The sequence below is a fragment of the Triticum aestivum genome, chromosome 2B (assembly GCF_018294505.1).
Source record: "Triticum aestivum cultivar Chinese Spring chromosome 2B, IWGSC CS RefSeq v2.1, whole genome shotgun sequence".
NCBI classification, from domain to species: domain Eukaryota; kingdom Viridiplantae; phylum Streptophyta; class Magnoliopsida; order Poales; family Poaceae; genus Triticum; species Triticum aestivum.
The window spans coordinates 512,801,388-512,818,284 of NC_057798.1; the positions used below are offsets into that span (position 1 = coordinate 512,801,388).

The window sequence follows — 16,897 nt, forward strand, 5'->3', positions numbered from 1 at the left end:
GCCCTACCCAAGGTCACTACCCTAGAAGATAAGAAGTCCAAGAGGCAACAAAGAACCCCCAGTAAAAGGTGTCGAGTGCAATCCACTCGACCAATCATATCACTCGGGTACCCCTCCTACCCGATGTCACTCGACCATATAAGGAATCACTCGACCTACTGAAGACCAGGAGTCACTCAGCACTGCAACGGTCAGACATTCACTCTGTAGTCTTTAAGGTCATTAATAGCACTTATGGCTGGCGTTATCAGTAACGCCCCTACTTTATATATATTAAGCCCCTTGTAATGGAGGATGGATGGGGTCCTGGCGCACTCTATATAAGCCACCCCCCTCCTCTGGGACAAGGGTTCACACCCCCTGTAACACCACACACATATAATCCAGTCGACCGCCTCCGGGCACCGAGACGTAGGGCTATTACTTCCTCCGCGAAGGGCCTGAACTCGTAAATCTTGTGTGTACACCTTCACCATAGCTGAGATCTTGCCTCTTCATACCTACCCCATTTCTACTGTCAGTCTTAGGACCACGACAGCCACCTCGCGCAAACTTTTACCACATAAAAACTGTGTGTGATGGACAACTTTTGCCACACAGTTTCTTCTACGCACCATGTGTGATGCATTTAATAACGCAAACGATAAAACTGTTAATATCGTGTGCAATGGAAAAGCTATCACAAACGATTTAATGGGAAAAATTGTGTGTGATGTACATGTGAACAGAAACGTTTTCCTTGAAGCGACTGTGCGGGATGTATATACGAATAGAAATGTTTAGCGGGGACTGATTGTGTAGGATGTACTTACAACCAGAAATGATTTCGCATGTATAATTGTATTTTTTAGCACTTCTATACGTATAACCGTATTTGATTGCTCACTGGTCGCACACGACCTTATTTTGCTGAGCGTGTGTGCCTGGAGGGCATATCCCCGACGGTTTCTGGGTTGTGTGGCAAGGAACCTCCTATCGCCCACAGTCACTAGGAAAGGGGTTAAAAACCGTTTGTATAACACCTCTGTACTAGTGACACCTAAAATATTTAGAATTCTGTTAACTACACCTAAAACACCTAAATTCTTTTAACTACACCTAAAACACCTAAATTTCCTACTAGAACCTCCACCAATAAAAATCCCTAAAATAATATTTCTATCCTAATTTGATACCTAGCTAAATACCATAAAAAATCCTAGAACAATATTTCTGCCACAATTTAATACCCAGCTAAATTCATATATATCAAAATAGCTACCTAGGGTTTATACCAAAACCTAGCTACCCAGGGTTCATACTTAAACCTAGGGTTCATACCTAAATTCACCTAAGTAAATTAACCTACTGCCCTCTTGCAAAGTATTCACCTACTGTACTACTAGTACTCTGCTTAAACCAAGGGTTCATAAGTAAATTCACCTAAGTAAATTAACCTAGAGAGGAGGGGTGGGGGCACTTACAAAGAGGCTGCTCAGGGGAGACTGTGGCGGGGAGGTGCTCGGGGAAGAATGTGGCGGGGAGGGCGTCGAGGGTGGCTCCGATGTCGTCTACGGCGGCTCCGATGACGGCGAGGGATGCAGGGGCGTCGACAGAGGCTGGGACGGTGAGGAGCGAACGAGGGTGGCTCCAAGGGCGTGTGGCTACGGTGGTGATGACGGCGCGCGGCTCCGATGGCGGCTCCGGTGACAGGGACAGAGGCAGTGACGGTGAGGGAGCAGGGGCGCCGAGGGAGAGGCAGGAGACACTAGAAGAATGGAGAACTGGCGGAAGGAGGGACAACCGTGAAGGGGCAAGTCAAACTTAGTGGTAGCACGGTTTCTGCAAGAGCCCTATAGCTACTTTAGCTATAGCGCAGTTTGGGGGCAGTGCTACTTCTATAGCTAAGTTAGCTATAGCGCGTGTCTGGAAAACACGTTATAGCTAAAGTAGCTATAGCGCTGTTTGAAAACCGGCGCTACTACTATTGCTTTGATTTTTATTTTCCTTTTCTTTTTTTCTTTTCCTTTCCTTTTCTTAGTTGTAGCGTTGTCGCCTTAAACGCGCTACTACTATTTGCTTAGTAGTAGGGCTGTCTGTAGATGGGCGCTACTACTATACCTAGCATGTCGGTAACGGTGTGACAGTTATAGTAGTAGCGACTTTTATTTATACCACGCTACTGCTATTTGTATAGCAACAGCGGGCTTTTGTCTCTGCGTTGCTGGTAAATAGCAGTAGCGCCTGGTTTTAACCAGCGCTACTGATAATCCTCTGTGTATAAGGTTTTTTCTAGTGTGTGCTAGCATTGTGCACTTACGCCCAGCCACACCATAAGTCTTTTGCCTTTTTCTTTTTTATTTCTTTTATTTATTTATTTATTTTAGCCACTAAATGGATTTAGTTAAATATGAAACATGTCATGCAATTATAATGCAATAGTTTGAGAATGCACAAAATGTTTCAGGCCATTTGCAAACATTTATATTTGGGTTTATGTTTAATTGACTTAAATAGCTGCTCTTGGTCCACTTTAAATATTTCTAGGGGCATTTTGCGAATTCAAACAAGGTTGGTTTCTTCACGAAAATTACTTTCGGGTGATTAAAATATTACCAACATTTTTGTTTTACTGTTTGAATAAATAATATTTTTACTTGTAATTGGAATTTGAATTTGAGTTTGCTTTGGGACAAGTGGCATGCATTATTGCAAAACATGATGACATGGCAATAATTAAGGGGAGATCACTTTAGCTTAATTACAGGGATGTTACAATGAGTTGGACATTCTCGTCGGCAACAGGTAGGCACGACGAGATATAGATTACCAAGGGAGCGAGGTGGACCGGTGAACGAATATAGTGTAGCTGTTGATTTATCGATTTTTGATTCTTCTGTACTAGTAGTTGACATGAATTAAATGGTTTGCCAAAGATTTATTGTTAATTGATTTGTACCAATTGATCTGAATTAATTGGTTGCCAAATATACCAAAGATTTACGGATTTATTAGGTTACCGCAGATTGATCCAAATTTATTTGTACCGATTAATGCGAATTTAATGGGTTGCCAAAGATAGCAGAAGATTGGCTGTTGTTGGATTTGTACAGGTTAATCCAAATTTAATGTGTTCCCAAAAATACGAAAGATTCATTAGGTTACTGGTGACTGCCTTATTTGGCCGGTCACATGAAAACCATGTGATGCCGTGTGGGGCTGGATCATTTTTGGAAATTGGGAACCATTTTTGTAATTCATGATCAATTTTTTTGTTTTGACGAACATTTACAAAATGCATGATTATTTTTCTAATACATGATTTTTTTTGAATCGGTGAACATTTTGGAATCGAAGTTTGTTTGCAATTCCCAATTATTTTTTGAATTTTGTGAACATTGAAAAAATTCATGTCCAATTTTTGAACTTGTGAACATTTTTTGAATCCAAAAATATTTCTAAAAAATCATGACCTTTTTTATTTCTAGAACATCTTGAAAAATCATGAATATTGAATGAATATGAAAACATTTGTTTTAATCACAAACATTTTTTTTGAATCAGTGAATTTTTAATGATTTCATAATTATTTTTTGAAAATCCTCAATTTTTAGAATTTCAGAACTTTTATGAAATCCTGAATTATTTAAAGCAGGAAAATAGCACCAAAATGAAAAATAAAAAATGAAAAAAGTGAAAAAAAATAGGGTGCCCTGTACATAGGTAAGAGAGACGGGTGCGGGTTGCCCCTCCTCCCAGCATGCATCGCGCAAAATAGGACCTCCCCAAGAACTGCCTCCCCATGTGAACTCCTATCTGCAACATTTCACGGTGAATAGCAGCCCTACGAACGCGCAAACAAGAGTTGGGCCGGTCCAAAAGTGGAAGCGTTATGCAAAATTCCATAAATTAATGTGCTCGCTAGGGGTCAAACACAGGAACTCCAGCTCTCACCTGCACGAGCCTAGCCAGTGACTGGATCGAGCAAAATTTCGTTACTAATGAGTAGCGCGGAGTCTTAAGAACTACAAACATCCATAGATTTGAAGGTTTTTTGAAAAAAGTTGAACATATTTTTTCGTGAAAAAATCGATACATGGACATTTTTCAAAATTTGAGTAATTTTTTTAAAACAGATTTTTTTGAAAATAGGAACGCATTTTAAATTCTGAAGAAAATTGTTTTTTTTTTATTTTTGAAATTACAAACAATTTTTTTCTAAATCGGGGACATCCAATCGAAATTCCCCTCACCGACAGCCCAGGTCCACACTCCCAAATGTTGACCAAGGCCCACCAGCCGCCAGCCCAGCCTACGCGTTACTCTGTCAAAATCAGGGACCGTCGAGAAAATCTATCGACTAGATCGCGCATGGGAGTTTCAACATCCATAAAGTTGTCAGACATGTTTAACGAACTTGTTGTATTCATATCAAATTTACTGGCGGGTAACTTTGGTACTAAGGCAACTTCATAGAAAATTTTGGCGACACCATTCAGGAAAAAAACGTCAATGCTTATCAACATATAGTCTAATTCAGATGATCTCGTTGAAACAAAGTGGATCATGAAGATAGATCATAAATCCGAGTAATGGTCTGAGAGAGATATGATTTTGAAGTTTCAAAAGTAACACTTAGAGAGCTGACGTCATTGCTTTTGTCGCTAATAGATGCATGCATATCGCTGGCGAATCGTTACGCTATTTTTTTTCACTTTAAAATTAGCATGTATGGTCTCACATGGGATAAAAATATGGAGTGTGATGTGATCATGCCGAGCTCATCTGACGTTGTCATGCTTCAAATATGGTCAATATTTTGTTGCTTGGTCATTGTTCCAGGAAAGATTAAATCAAGGCACCTCTTGTCCGAAAGTTATGCGGATTTGTCAAGCCACCGCCCATACAAGGTACTCCGTTCCTTCTGAAGAAACAAATCACCTTCATCAATTGTCCGAAAGCCATGCGGATTTGCCAATAACTCATTGTTCTGCCGCCAACATGCTTCTGCGCGCAAGGCGTGGGAGGGAGGAGGGAGGGGGGGTCGTTGCTACGTGTCATCATCGACCTAAAAAACTTCACTTAACCACAGGTGCCTCCATCAATTCTCTTGATATTTTGAGACTCGTTTCTCTTGAAATTTCGGGACTAAAACATGCTGAGGTGTTCCGAAGCCTATATCGCCATCCCTTTTATAATAGGAATATTTGTGGACTCTAATCTGTTGCCATTTGTTTGGGCCAAGCACGGTTGTGCAACAAATCCGATTGCACAATCCTGATCAATTGGCCCATCAAATTTTGTTCTAATTGAGCACATGTTATCACCGACCGAATTAGACACCCTCTATCTATTGTGCCATCTGTACTTTGCTTCTGGAACCTTCCTGTCATTAATGCCAACACATCTACAAAAGCAGGAGCAGGTCCTCCCAATCTGAGTTATCCCAGGGCATAATCGAACTCTCTCTCTCTCTCAGATCCACTGAACATTTTGAGTCGCCCACAGCATCTACCTCTCCTAGGCTACAACTTCGGTATCGGTCGGCGATGGCGAACCCTAATCTGACAGCCGGCTACGTGTTCCAACCCACCGGCCGTGAGCTCATCGACCACTACCTCGTCCCCAGGGCGGGGCTCGGCGGCGACTTCTTCCCCGGCTTCATCGAGGAGGGCGTGGACGTCTTGTCCTTGCCCCCGAGTGAGCTCCCCTTCCGGCAAAACCACATAAGGGATTACGGCGAGGTATGGGGCTTCTTCTTCGCGGCAAAGCCCGCCGGCGAGAGGTGCCCGACGCCGGGCGCGGTCGGGTGCTGGGTGCAGTACGGCACGGAGAAGCCGTACTACGGCGGCGAGGGCGGCCGGGAGGCAGTGGCGTTCCGGCGCAGGTTCGCGTACCGCTACACGTGGAAGGGCGGGGCGGTATGGTCGCCGACGCGCTGGCTGATGAAGGAGTACCGGCTCAACAGGGACGCGGCCGCCTTCCGCCGCGCGCATCCTGACCCCGAGGCGCGGGACGTCGTCTTCGTGGTCCACAAGGTCTACCGGAAGCCGGTGCTCCCCCCGCCTGCCGACAGCAGCTCCAGCGAGGAGGAGGGCTCCGAGCGCTCCATGGTGTTGAAGAGGAAGCGGTAGAATTATGCAACTGCATGTTGATTTCTTCAGAGTTGTTGTGTCTCTGCTTCGTTTCATTTCAGTTGTGGATTGTGCGCTCGATCTAGTTGAGGTAGATTGGTTGGTCCGTTTCGTTCGAAGTACAATGTAGTCAGCCTCCCTCGCAGCATCTGCCAGAACAGTTCGGAGGTTTTATCACCGTTTCATTTTATGATTTATGTTTTATGTGGACGTGAGTCTTGGTCTGATGTCTTCCCATGTGTATAAGTTTAGATTTTATGATCTATCTTTATGGTCCGCTTTGTTTTCGAATAATTGGAATTGGAGTAGTATATTTAGGAGTAATGATTACTACTCCAGTTTCAGTTTCAAAATGGTTGGAGAGAGAGATATCAGTTTGAATACCACTACAGTTTCAGTTTTACTAGTATTTAGGAGTAACGGTTTTCAGTTTCAGTCACAGCAATCAAGCTAAAGATGTCTTCACATCTGAATAATTGGAAGCTAAGCTTCGGATGACTTTGCTGGACATAAGCACCATATTAGCATATATAAGCTGTAATGTTCATGCATCTATGACTTACCTAACAGATTTTAAACCAACAAATAATTAGTATATCCGGTCGTCAGGTCGCGCGGGACTGTTGTTGAAGCGACTTCTAATGGAGCTTGGATCAAAGATATCAATGGTGAGATCAACATTCACACTTTCCTGCAGGTGGTTACCTTCTGGAAATTATTTCTTAAACCCCGACGATCCATGGCGTTGAAGATAAGTGGACCTGGAGTTGGGATTCAAAAGGAGTTTTTTCAGCAAAGTTAGTATATAGTGCTTATTTCACTGCGGCAATCAATTGCAGTACAGATTGCACCATAAGGCAATTCTGGGCGCCGTTTAAATGCAAACTTTTTCTTTGGCTCATCGTCGTCTTTGGATGACAGACCGTCTTGCCAAGAGGGTGTTAGACTGTATTTACATGTGTATATTGTAACGTTATATACCACCTCATTATATATATATGTGATAGGCCACCCCTAGAGGGTTGTGCCGGTTCCCCCCCAAAGCCTATTGTCTTACATGGTATCACGCTAGGTTACGTCCGCTTCCGCCTAAAAACCCTAAACCGCCGCCGCCGCCGCCGCCACCGCCGCCGCCGCCGCGCCCGCCGTCGCCGTCGCCCGACTGCTATGACGTCCGCCGCTGCGTCCGGCTCCACCGCCACCGGTTTTCTGCCGGCCTCCCTCGCGGCACTTCTCTCGAGGCCGCTGGATGCCGCCTCCCTTCAGGCGTCGATCGGGACACGGAGCGTCGGCTCCCTCTTCGCGCTCCCGCCGGCTGCTACTTCGCCCGGGCAGGCGCTTGTGGCCCACACCGCCGCCGCCCCGTCAACCGCGGCTGTCGCGCCCTCGGCCACTGCGCCGCTGGTGGCGGAGGACGTCGCGCTGGCAGGCTTCGCGGCGTCAACCGCGGCCATCGCGCCCTCTGTCACCGCGCCGGCTGCCCCTCTGACTGTCTCCACGGTGGTCTCACCTCAGCCAGTCTCCTCGATGGGATCGCAGCCGCCGCCGCCGTTTCACTTCGGCCATCTCATCACCATCAAGTTGTCGTCGGACAATTACATCTTCTGGCGCGCGCAGGTTCTTCCGCTTCTTGGGAGTCACTATCTGCTTGGCTATGTCGACGGCTCTCTCCCTTGCCCTCCTGCGCTGGTTGACAGCGTGCACGGTCCGGTCTATAATCCGGCTCACCGTGTCTGGACAGGGCAGGATCAGGCGAACCTCTCCTCCATCCAGGGGTCGCTCTCTCCGGCCGTTGCTGGGCTTGTTGTCTTCGCCAAGACGTCCCACGAGGCATGGACTATTCTTGAGCGCTCGTTTGCGGCACAGTCGCAGGCTCGTGTATCTGGGCTCCGTCGCCAACTTGGGGAGTGTCAGAAGCTTGACTCCACCGCCACTGAGTTCTACAACAAAGTCAAGAGTCTCGCCGACACGCTGGCCTCCATTGGACAGCCCCTCACCGACTCCGAGTTCAACTCGTTTATTGTCAATGGTCTTGATGAGGAGTATGACGCCCTAGTCGAGATCATCAATGAGAGGGGCAACTCCACGCCCATGCCAGCACACGAGGTCTTTTCACGCCTCCTGCTTACTGAGCAACGAGTCGAGACGCGCCGATCCAGGGGCAACGGCGCCCTCTCGGCAAACGCCGCCACCAAGGGTGGTCGCTCCTCTGCTTCATCCAGGGCTCCTTCGGGGCAGTCACCACCACCCGCCTCGGCCCCTCCTCCTACTGCGACGCTACCAGGGGCTGGCGGTCCACGTGTGTGCCAGCTTTGTGGTCGCGATGGGCACTGGGCCTCGAAGTGTCACAAGCGCTTCCAGCGGGGTTTTCTTGGTCTCGGCAATGACGGGAAGGATACACGCAACTTTGCTCGTCAGGTCGCCATGGCTGATCGTCCGCCGCCGCAGAAGCCACAGGGACACACTCAGTCCTACTCCATTGATCCCCACTGGTACATGGACTCTGGGGCGACAGAGCACCTGACCAGTGAGATGGGGAAGCTTCACACTCGTGAACCCTACCATGGCTCCGACAAGATCCACACCGCCAATGGAGCAGGTATGCACATCTCTCATATTGGTCAAGCATCACTTCTCACTAGACATGCCAATAGGAGTCTTCAACTTCGCAATGTTCTTCGAGTTCCATCTGTGACACGTAATCTTCTTTCAGTTCCTAAACTCACTCGTGATAATAATGTGCTTTGTGAATTTCATCCTTTTGATCTTTTTATTAAGGATCGGGGCACGAGGGACATTCTTCTTAGTGGGCGGCTCTGCCAAGGTCTCTATCGTCTGGAGCATCCTGGCGTCGCTCGCGTCTTCAGTGGAGTTCGGGTATCTCCGTCACAGTGGCATGCTCGTCTTGGTCACCCGGCCACACCTATTGTCCGGCATGTTTTGCGTCGTCATGAGCTTCCTAGTGTGTCTAGTAATAAAGATGTAGCAGTGTGTGATGCTTGTCAGCAGGGGAAGAGTCATCAACTTCCTTTTTCGGAGTCCAGTCGTGAGGTGAAACATCCTTTAGAACTTGTGTTTTCAGATGTATGGGGTCCTGCTCAGACTTCTGTTAGTGGTCATAATTACTATATCAGTTTTGTTGATGCTTACAGCCGCTTTACCTGGCTTTATCTTATCAAACGTAAATCTGATGTGTTTGACATTTTTGTTCAGTTCCAAAAACATGTTGAACGCCTTCTCAAGCACAAAATTGTTCATGTTCAGTCGGACTGGGGTGGCGAGTATCGCAACCTCAACTCCTTCTTTCAGTCGCTTGGGATCACTCACCGTTTAGCATGTCCACATACACATCAGCAGAATGGTTCAGTAGAACGTAAGCATCGTCACATTGTTGAAGCTGGTCTGACTCTTTTGGCCCATGCATCTGTTCCGTTTCGTTTTTGGAGTGATGCTTTCACCACTGCATGTTTTCTCATCAATCGTACTCCCACTCGTGTTTTGAATATGAAGACTCCCATTGAAGTTCTCCTTAATGAACAACCGGACTACACCTTTCTCAAGGTGTTTGGGTGTGCTTGCTGGCCCCATCTCCGTCCATATAACAAGCGTAAGCTCGAGTTTCGTTCCAAGAAGTGTGTTTTTCTTGGTTATAGCTCTCTTCATAAAGGATACAAATGTCTTCATGTGCCCACTAATCGTGTCTACATCTCTCGGGATGTTGTGTTTGATGAGCATGTTTTTCCCTTTGCCAAACTCCCTGTGTCCACTACCGAGCCACCTGTCATGCATTCATCCTCTGTTGCTTCTGACCAATTTGATGATGTTGCATATTCTCCTCTATTGTTGCCTAACCATGGTGCAGGCACTGGTCGTGGGGCTCGTTTGGAGATTCTGGAAGTGCCATCTTCCTCTTCGTCGCCATCGCCTTCATCCTCGGCACCTTCTGTTGTGCATGAGGAGCACATGGCGCCCCTGCATGGCCTCGGTTTCCGTGCTCATGCACGGCCGATCGACGTCCTGGCCCGGTCGCCTCTGGCTTCTGGGCTGCCTTCGCCATCGTCGCGCCCTGCAACCCCGCCGACTGGGCCGGCCTCCTCGGTCCCCGTCTCGCCCAGGGCGTCGGGGCAGTCATCACCAGGCCTGGCCTCGCCCGCCCCTGCCTCGCCCAGGGTGTCTGGGCCCTTCTCACCAGGGCCGGCCTCGCCTGCTCTCGCCTCGCCAAGGCCGTCTGGGCCGGTGTCACCGGAGCTGGCCTCGCCCACTCTCGGTTCGCCCATGGCCTCTGAGCCCCTGTCGTCGGGCCAGTCTTCGCCATGCAGCCCGGAGTCGTCTGTCCCGAGCTCGCCTGAGGTGATTCCTGCATCTCCGGCGACCGTCACGTCTCCGTCACCTTCGCCTCCGCCGGCTCCTGCTGCTGCTCTACGTCCACATACGCGCAGTCGGAGTGGCATTTTTCAGCCTAAGCAACGTCACGATGGCACAGTTGCTTGGTTAGCGGCGTGCATGTCTGCTGCTCTCGCAGATCCATCCTCTGAGCCACGCACGTATCAAGCTGCTATGCGCATTCCTCATTGGAGAGAGGCCATGGAGCAGGAGTATCAAGCGCTTCTTCGCAATCAGACATGGACTCTTGTTCCTCCACAATCACGGGTAAATGTCATTGATTCCAAATGGGTTTTCAAAGTGAAGAGGCATTCTGATGGGTCCATTGAGCGCTATAAGGCTCGTCTGGTTGCTCGTGGTTTTCGACAGCGTTTTGGACTTGACTATGAAGACACCTTCAGTCCAGTGGTCAAGCCTACTACCATCAGACTTCTTCTCTCTCTGGCTGTTACTCGAGGTTGGTTTCTTCGTCAGCTTGATGTTCAAAATGCTTTTCTTCATGGTGTCTTGGCGGAGGAGGTTTACATGCGCCAGCCTCCGGGTTTCTCTGATCCGGATCGCCCTGATCATCTCTGTCGTCTGTCCAAGGCAATTTATGGTCTGAAGCAGGCTCCTCGTGCTTGGCATGCTCGTCTTGCAATGGCTCTTCGTGCTCATGGTTTTGCATCATCAACTGCTGACTCCTCATTGTTTCTTCTTCAAAGGCCTGAGGTTACTATGTACTTGTTGGTCTATGTAGATGATATCATTTTGGTCAGCTCCTCTCAGTCGGCTGCTACTGCGCTTGTTCGCTCACTTGGTGCTGATTTTGCGGTCAAGGACCTTGGGAAGCTTCATTACTTTCTTGGTGTGGAGGTTACTTCTCGTGCTGCTGGCCTTGTTATGACGCAGAAGAAGTACTCTCTGGATTTGTTGCAGCGAGCTGGGATGCTTAAGTGCAAACCGACGACTACACCCATGTCTACCACTGATAAGCTCAATGCTGTTGATGGTGTGCTTCTTTCTTCTTCTGATGCGACAGAGTACAGGAGTATTGTTGGTGGGCTCCAGTACTTGACGATCACGCGACCAGACATTTCCTATGCTGTTAACCGAGTCTGCCAGTATCTGCAGTCACCCCGTGACACTCATTGGTCTGCTGTTAAGCGGATTTTGCGCTATATTCGTTTCACGGTGGCTCATGGTTTGCATATTCGGCCGTCTGACTCTGGTTGTCTTTCAGCATATTCTGATGCAGACTGGGCTGGCAATCCGGATGACAGGCGATCCACGGGGGGTTATGCTGTCTTCTTTGGCTCTAACCTGATTGCCTGGAGTGCTCGGAAACAGGCTACTGTCTCGCGTAGCAGTACTGAGGCTGAGTATAAGGCTGTGGCCAATGCCACATCAGAGATCATCTGGGTACAGTCCTTGCTTCAGGAGTTAAGTATACCCCAATCACAGCCTCCTGTTCTTTGGTGTGATAACATCGGTGCTACATACCTTTCTGCAAATCCGGTATTCCATGCCCGAACGAAACACATTGAAGTTGACTATCACTTTGTGCGTGAACGTGTCTCTCAGAAGCAACTACAGATCAAGTTTATTTCTTCCAAGGATCAACTTGCTGACATCTTCACCAAGCCATTGCCTTTGCCACAGTTTGAGACTTGCAGGCGCAATCTTACCCTTCTAGATTCATTAGAAAGTGGCTAAGATTGAGGGAGGGTGTTAGACTGTATTTACATGTGTATATTGTAACGTTGTATACCACCTCATTATATATATATGTGATAGGCCACCCCTAGAGGGTTGTGCCGGTTCCCCCCCAAAGCCTATTGTCTTACAGAGGGTTTTAGCACATAATGATACTTGTCGTTTCTGTGCCTCTACACAGGAGGCGTCTCATTTCGATCATTTGGAGCTCGGTGCTGCAAATGGGCAAATCTGAGTGAGATCGTTCCCTCGGCTTCCTTTCCAATCCATGATGGTGGCAGGAGGCCAGGTCGAGAACTCATGGCACAAAGAGAAAGGCTTTAAATTCCTAGGTGTCTCTAATCATCTGGAGCATATGGTGAGAGAGGAACAAGAGGGTTTTTCAACAACACATACTTGCCTTTGTGAAGAGTCATCAGTCAGTTTAAAACCGATGCTTGGCAATGGGCTGACACAGGTCATGGTCGTTTCATATTATGATTTAGATTTTATGTGGACGTTTGTCTTGGTCGTCTCCTCCCATGTTTGGGTTGTTCTTAGCTTTGTTTCGGTCATCTAGTTGGGGAAATAAGGTTGAGTCATGTAATTACAACATTTTAAAAAACTGCCAGGATGGTTCAGGAGGTATATCCTTCAACCTTCAGGAGTAGTTGTTTAGAGAGAGAAAATTAGGGTTGGCTACAGAAAAGTTGTAATCACCTAATCATAGTGCCGAAACTTGTAATATGTGAAAATTGGTACTCCCTTATTTTATTCAGTGCACATACAAATTTAGAATGGTTTGCCTCTCTGTAAATTGGACTGAACTGAGACACTAGTAGTAGATGTTATTTTTGTTTGAACTATAGACTAGTAGTAGATGTCAATGCTTTTTTTTTTGACCCCCAGATGTCAATGCTATTGACTGGAGTGTTGCGCAATCATTGCAAGGATGTGCAGTTTCAGTTTATAAGGCTATATATGTTCATGATCCAGGGGACTAAATTGTGCTGGTCATTTCACTCCAGAGCTTAGCCTTGTCAGGTAGGTCTTGTAGCACTTGCATGTGCCGAGTAGTTAGTTTCCACTTCCAATAGCAGCAGACCATGGCTCCATGGCCGAGGCCGACCAACGATTTGACATTTCAAATAACTTGCTGAGTACAATAACCATGCTTGTAAGCCGTAATATTCATGTATATCTGTGACTTGCCGTCCTGACATCAATTGATATATTTTTGGAAAATGATTCCACAACAGTAGTGTAGGAACAATATTTGCTACTACCTCCCAAGCAACGTTTTGGATGTTTCTTCCAGCTAAACACTGTCTGGCCCAGCAACGTTTTGGTTGCGTCTTTTCTAGCCAAACATTGCTGCACCCCCATGCGGCTTCGGTGGTGGACCCCACTTTGCATGCGTTTGTGCATGGCGTGCAAATTTGCACCCTTGCCGTTGCTAGCTACCCGATCCACGCCTAGACGCAGCCGGTGCATTGCTTTTCCCCTATACTAAGGCCAATCGTGTTCTACGTTGTCGTGTCATTCTGCAAGAAGATGAGAAAGAGTCTGGCCAAGTACTCCAGGCTGTTTGAACATCCCCTTGCGGAGGACGTTGTCCAGGCGTTTGCAGATTACTATGGGTGAGATAGAGTGGGAAAGTCTTGAACTCATGGGCATATGAACCCATTTTTCAAAAATGTGTTTTAAACGCATTTTAAAATGTCAAAAAAACCGAAACAAACGCATACATCTACGCACACATGTGTATGAAGCACAAAGTTTTGTGAAAAAAGTCACTTTTTAGTTTGCCTATGTGAAAAAGACAAACTTCAGTGCTTCTAAAAGCGTTCCACGATGCATTTTTTGTCTTTTTTGCACATGCCAAAGAAAAAGTTGTTTTTCCGTGAAACTTTATGCGTGCACATAGAATGTGAAGATGTATGCGTGAAACTTTTACAGAGTTTTTGGGCATTTAGAATAAGTTTTCCAAAGTAGGTTCATCCATTTACTTTCCGGGTTGGACATACCTAACATCGTGCTTTCCAGGCTGCACCACACTATTGCCAGTGTTCGGACTATCGTAGATTAGTGTCGTGCCCCCTCCCCCATCCCCCATTGGACCCATCCTTGGTCTTTATGGAGTGCAATCTTCGTGCGATTTGTTGAAACATTTGCGGTTTTAATTGCCCTGCCAAACATGCTACTATTCGTCCTATTATTTATGTTGCCTCTCCTATTGTGATTTGTCTCAAAGAGATCAAACTGAACCTTGTCATGCTGCCCACGGTGATCAAGACATTGGCCCAAGCTTTCAGGACTTCTTCTTCCTCCCCACGATCGGCACCTGGGAAGGCATTATTCTCGACTGGCAGCGCTCAGCAGTGTCCATCTCCAGTCCCATCATTGTCTTACACCACATTACAGCTCTCGTCTCTAGTGAACCTGTACTCGTGGTTGACTATGGTTTATGGCCCTCAAGGCAACGACGACAAGTTGCAGTTCCTGGCAGACCTCTGGGATGCAGGGTGTTGTGTGATGGTTCGTGGCTGCTTTGCAACGACTTCAACTTAATCACTTCATGTGTTGGCAACAACAATAACCATATCAATCACCGCACTTCTCTCTGAAGAACTCCTGATAAAGCACGTGCTCTTCGGCGGCTGACGCTGGTGGGGCTTCCTTCTCGGGCATCCTGTGGACCAGATCTGTCGGGGTACACTCTTCACCACCAGTTGGTCGAGCTCCTCAGCGCGGACGGATGACGAAAACCACTTCCTCGTGGTTTCATTCGCCGCACGAGGCTACTCTAGCTTGCGGGTTGCGGCCATCGGCGGCCCTCTTCCATTTTCGCTTCACGGCCACAGTCGCCTAAGCGGCGTATTGCATGGGTCCATCCCTGGCCATCCTTGGATTTGGCTATCTTGATGGACGCAGAGGATTAAGGCTGAAGGTTGTGCGAGCTATGGATATGTGGTAATAGCAGAGGATGCAAGGAGGCGAATGCGTGAGGATGAAAATGAAAGGAAGGGAAGGAGAAATTACCTTTTCTTCCCTGCTTTATGGTTGCCGCAATAAAACTGAACATTCGGGCCTCACGGTGTGACAAGCGCCCCACATCCTCTGCGGTTTCCCATTCCGCGAGATGTGGGTGTGCGAATTCAGCCATTATCATCTATGAGCCTGTTTTGAAAAAACAACACAGGCTTGGCTGTGATGATTCAATCAACCAGAGACTTGACATCATAGCTCAGAACACGGGGCCTCAGCCTTCAGCGAGCTCCATGCCGCAATCGAGCCCGCAATGGAAAGCATTCCCAGAGTCCTCACGGTGAACATGCCCGCAGACGTCTTCAAGGTCGAGCTCCCAGAAAGAGGTCCTGACATCCAACACAAAGACGAGGAGTTTGCCTGGGTTCTCAAAGACCAAAGAGCTCCAACCCCACACAAGCTCGGGGGCTACTAAAGGTGTGATGCACCGAGGGTGCCTTCTGTTGGGGAACGTAGCAGAAATTCAAAATTTTCCTACGTGTCACCAAGATCTATCTATGGAGAAACCAGCAACGAGGGGAAGGAGAGTGCATCTACATACCCTTGTAGATCGCTAAGCGGAAGCGTTCAAGAGAACGGGGTTGAAGGAGTCGTACTCGTCGTGATCCAAATCACCGGAGATCCTAGTGCCGAATGGACGACACCTCCGCGTTCAACACATGTACAGCCCGGTGACGTCTCCCATGCCTTGATCCAGCAAGGAGAGAGGGAGAGGTTGAGGAAGACTCCATCCAGCAGCAGCACAACGGCGTGGTGGTGGTGGAGGAGCGTGGCAATCCTGCAGGACTTCGCCAAGCACCGCGGGAGAGGAGGAGGGAGAGAGGTAGGGCTGCGCCAGGGAGAGGTGAAACTCATGTGTATGCAGCCACAAATACCTCAACTATATATAGGGGAGAGGGAGGGGGTTGTGCCTCCCCTAGGGTTCCCACCCCAAGGGGTGCGGCTGCCCCCAAAACCCATCTACGGTGTGGCCAAGGGGGGGAGAGGGGGAAACTTGCCCCCCAAGTTAGGTGGGTGCGCCCCCTCCCCAAACCCTAGGCGCCTTGGGCCCTTGTGGGGGGGCGCACCAGCCCACCTGGGGCTGGTCCCCTCCCACACTTGGCCCATGCAGCCCTCCGGGGCCGGTGGCCCCACTTGGTGGACCCCCGGGACCCTCCCAGTGGTCCCGGTACGTTACCGATAAAACGCAAAACTTTTTCAGTGACCAAAACAGGACTTCCCATATATAAATCTTTACCTCCGGACCATTCCGGAACTCCTCCTGACGTCCGGGATCTCATCCGGGACTCCGAACAACATTCGGCAACCACATACAAACTTCCTTTATAACCCTAGCGTCATCGAACCTTAAGTGTGTAGACCCTATGGGTTCGGGAATCATGCAGACATGACCGAGACGTTCTCCGGTCAATAACCAACAGCGGGATCTGGATACCCATGTTGGCTCCCACATGTTCCACGATGATCTTATCGGATGAACCACGATGTCAAGGACTCAATCGATCCCGTATACAATTCCCTTTGTCTAGCGGTACTATACTTGCCCGAGATTCGATCGTCGGTATGCCGATACCTTGTTCTATCTCGTTACCGGCAAGTCTCTTTACTCGTTCCGTAACACATCATCCCATGATCAACCCCTTGGTCACATTGTGCACATTATGATGATGTCCTACCGA

General features: G+C 48.1%; 1 protein-coding gene across 1 annotated transcript; it reads left to right on the forward strand.

Moving 5' to 3' along the window:
- Positions 1 to 5,444: 5,444 nt before the first annotated feature.
- On the forward strand, positions 5,445 to 6,340 carry LOC123041529 (NAC transcription factor NAM-B2-like). Its single transcript, XM_044464126.1, has one exon. The coding sequence runs from the start codon at positions 5,529 to 5,531 to the stop codon at positions 6,111 to 6,113; it is 585 nt and encodes a 194-aa protein (XP_044320061.1). The 5' UTR covers positions 5,445 to 5,528; the 3' UTR covers positions 6,114 to 6,340.
- Positions 6,341 to 16,897: the final 10,557 nt, after the last annotated feature.

Coding starts and splice junctions, on each gene's coding strand:
- LOC123041529 (XM_044464126.1), top strand. CDS start 5,529: ATGGCGAACCCTAATCTGACAGCCGGCTACGTGTTCCAACCCACCGGC.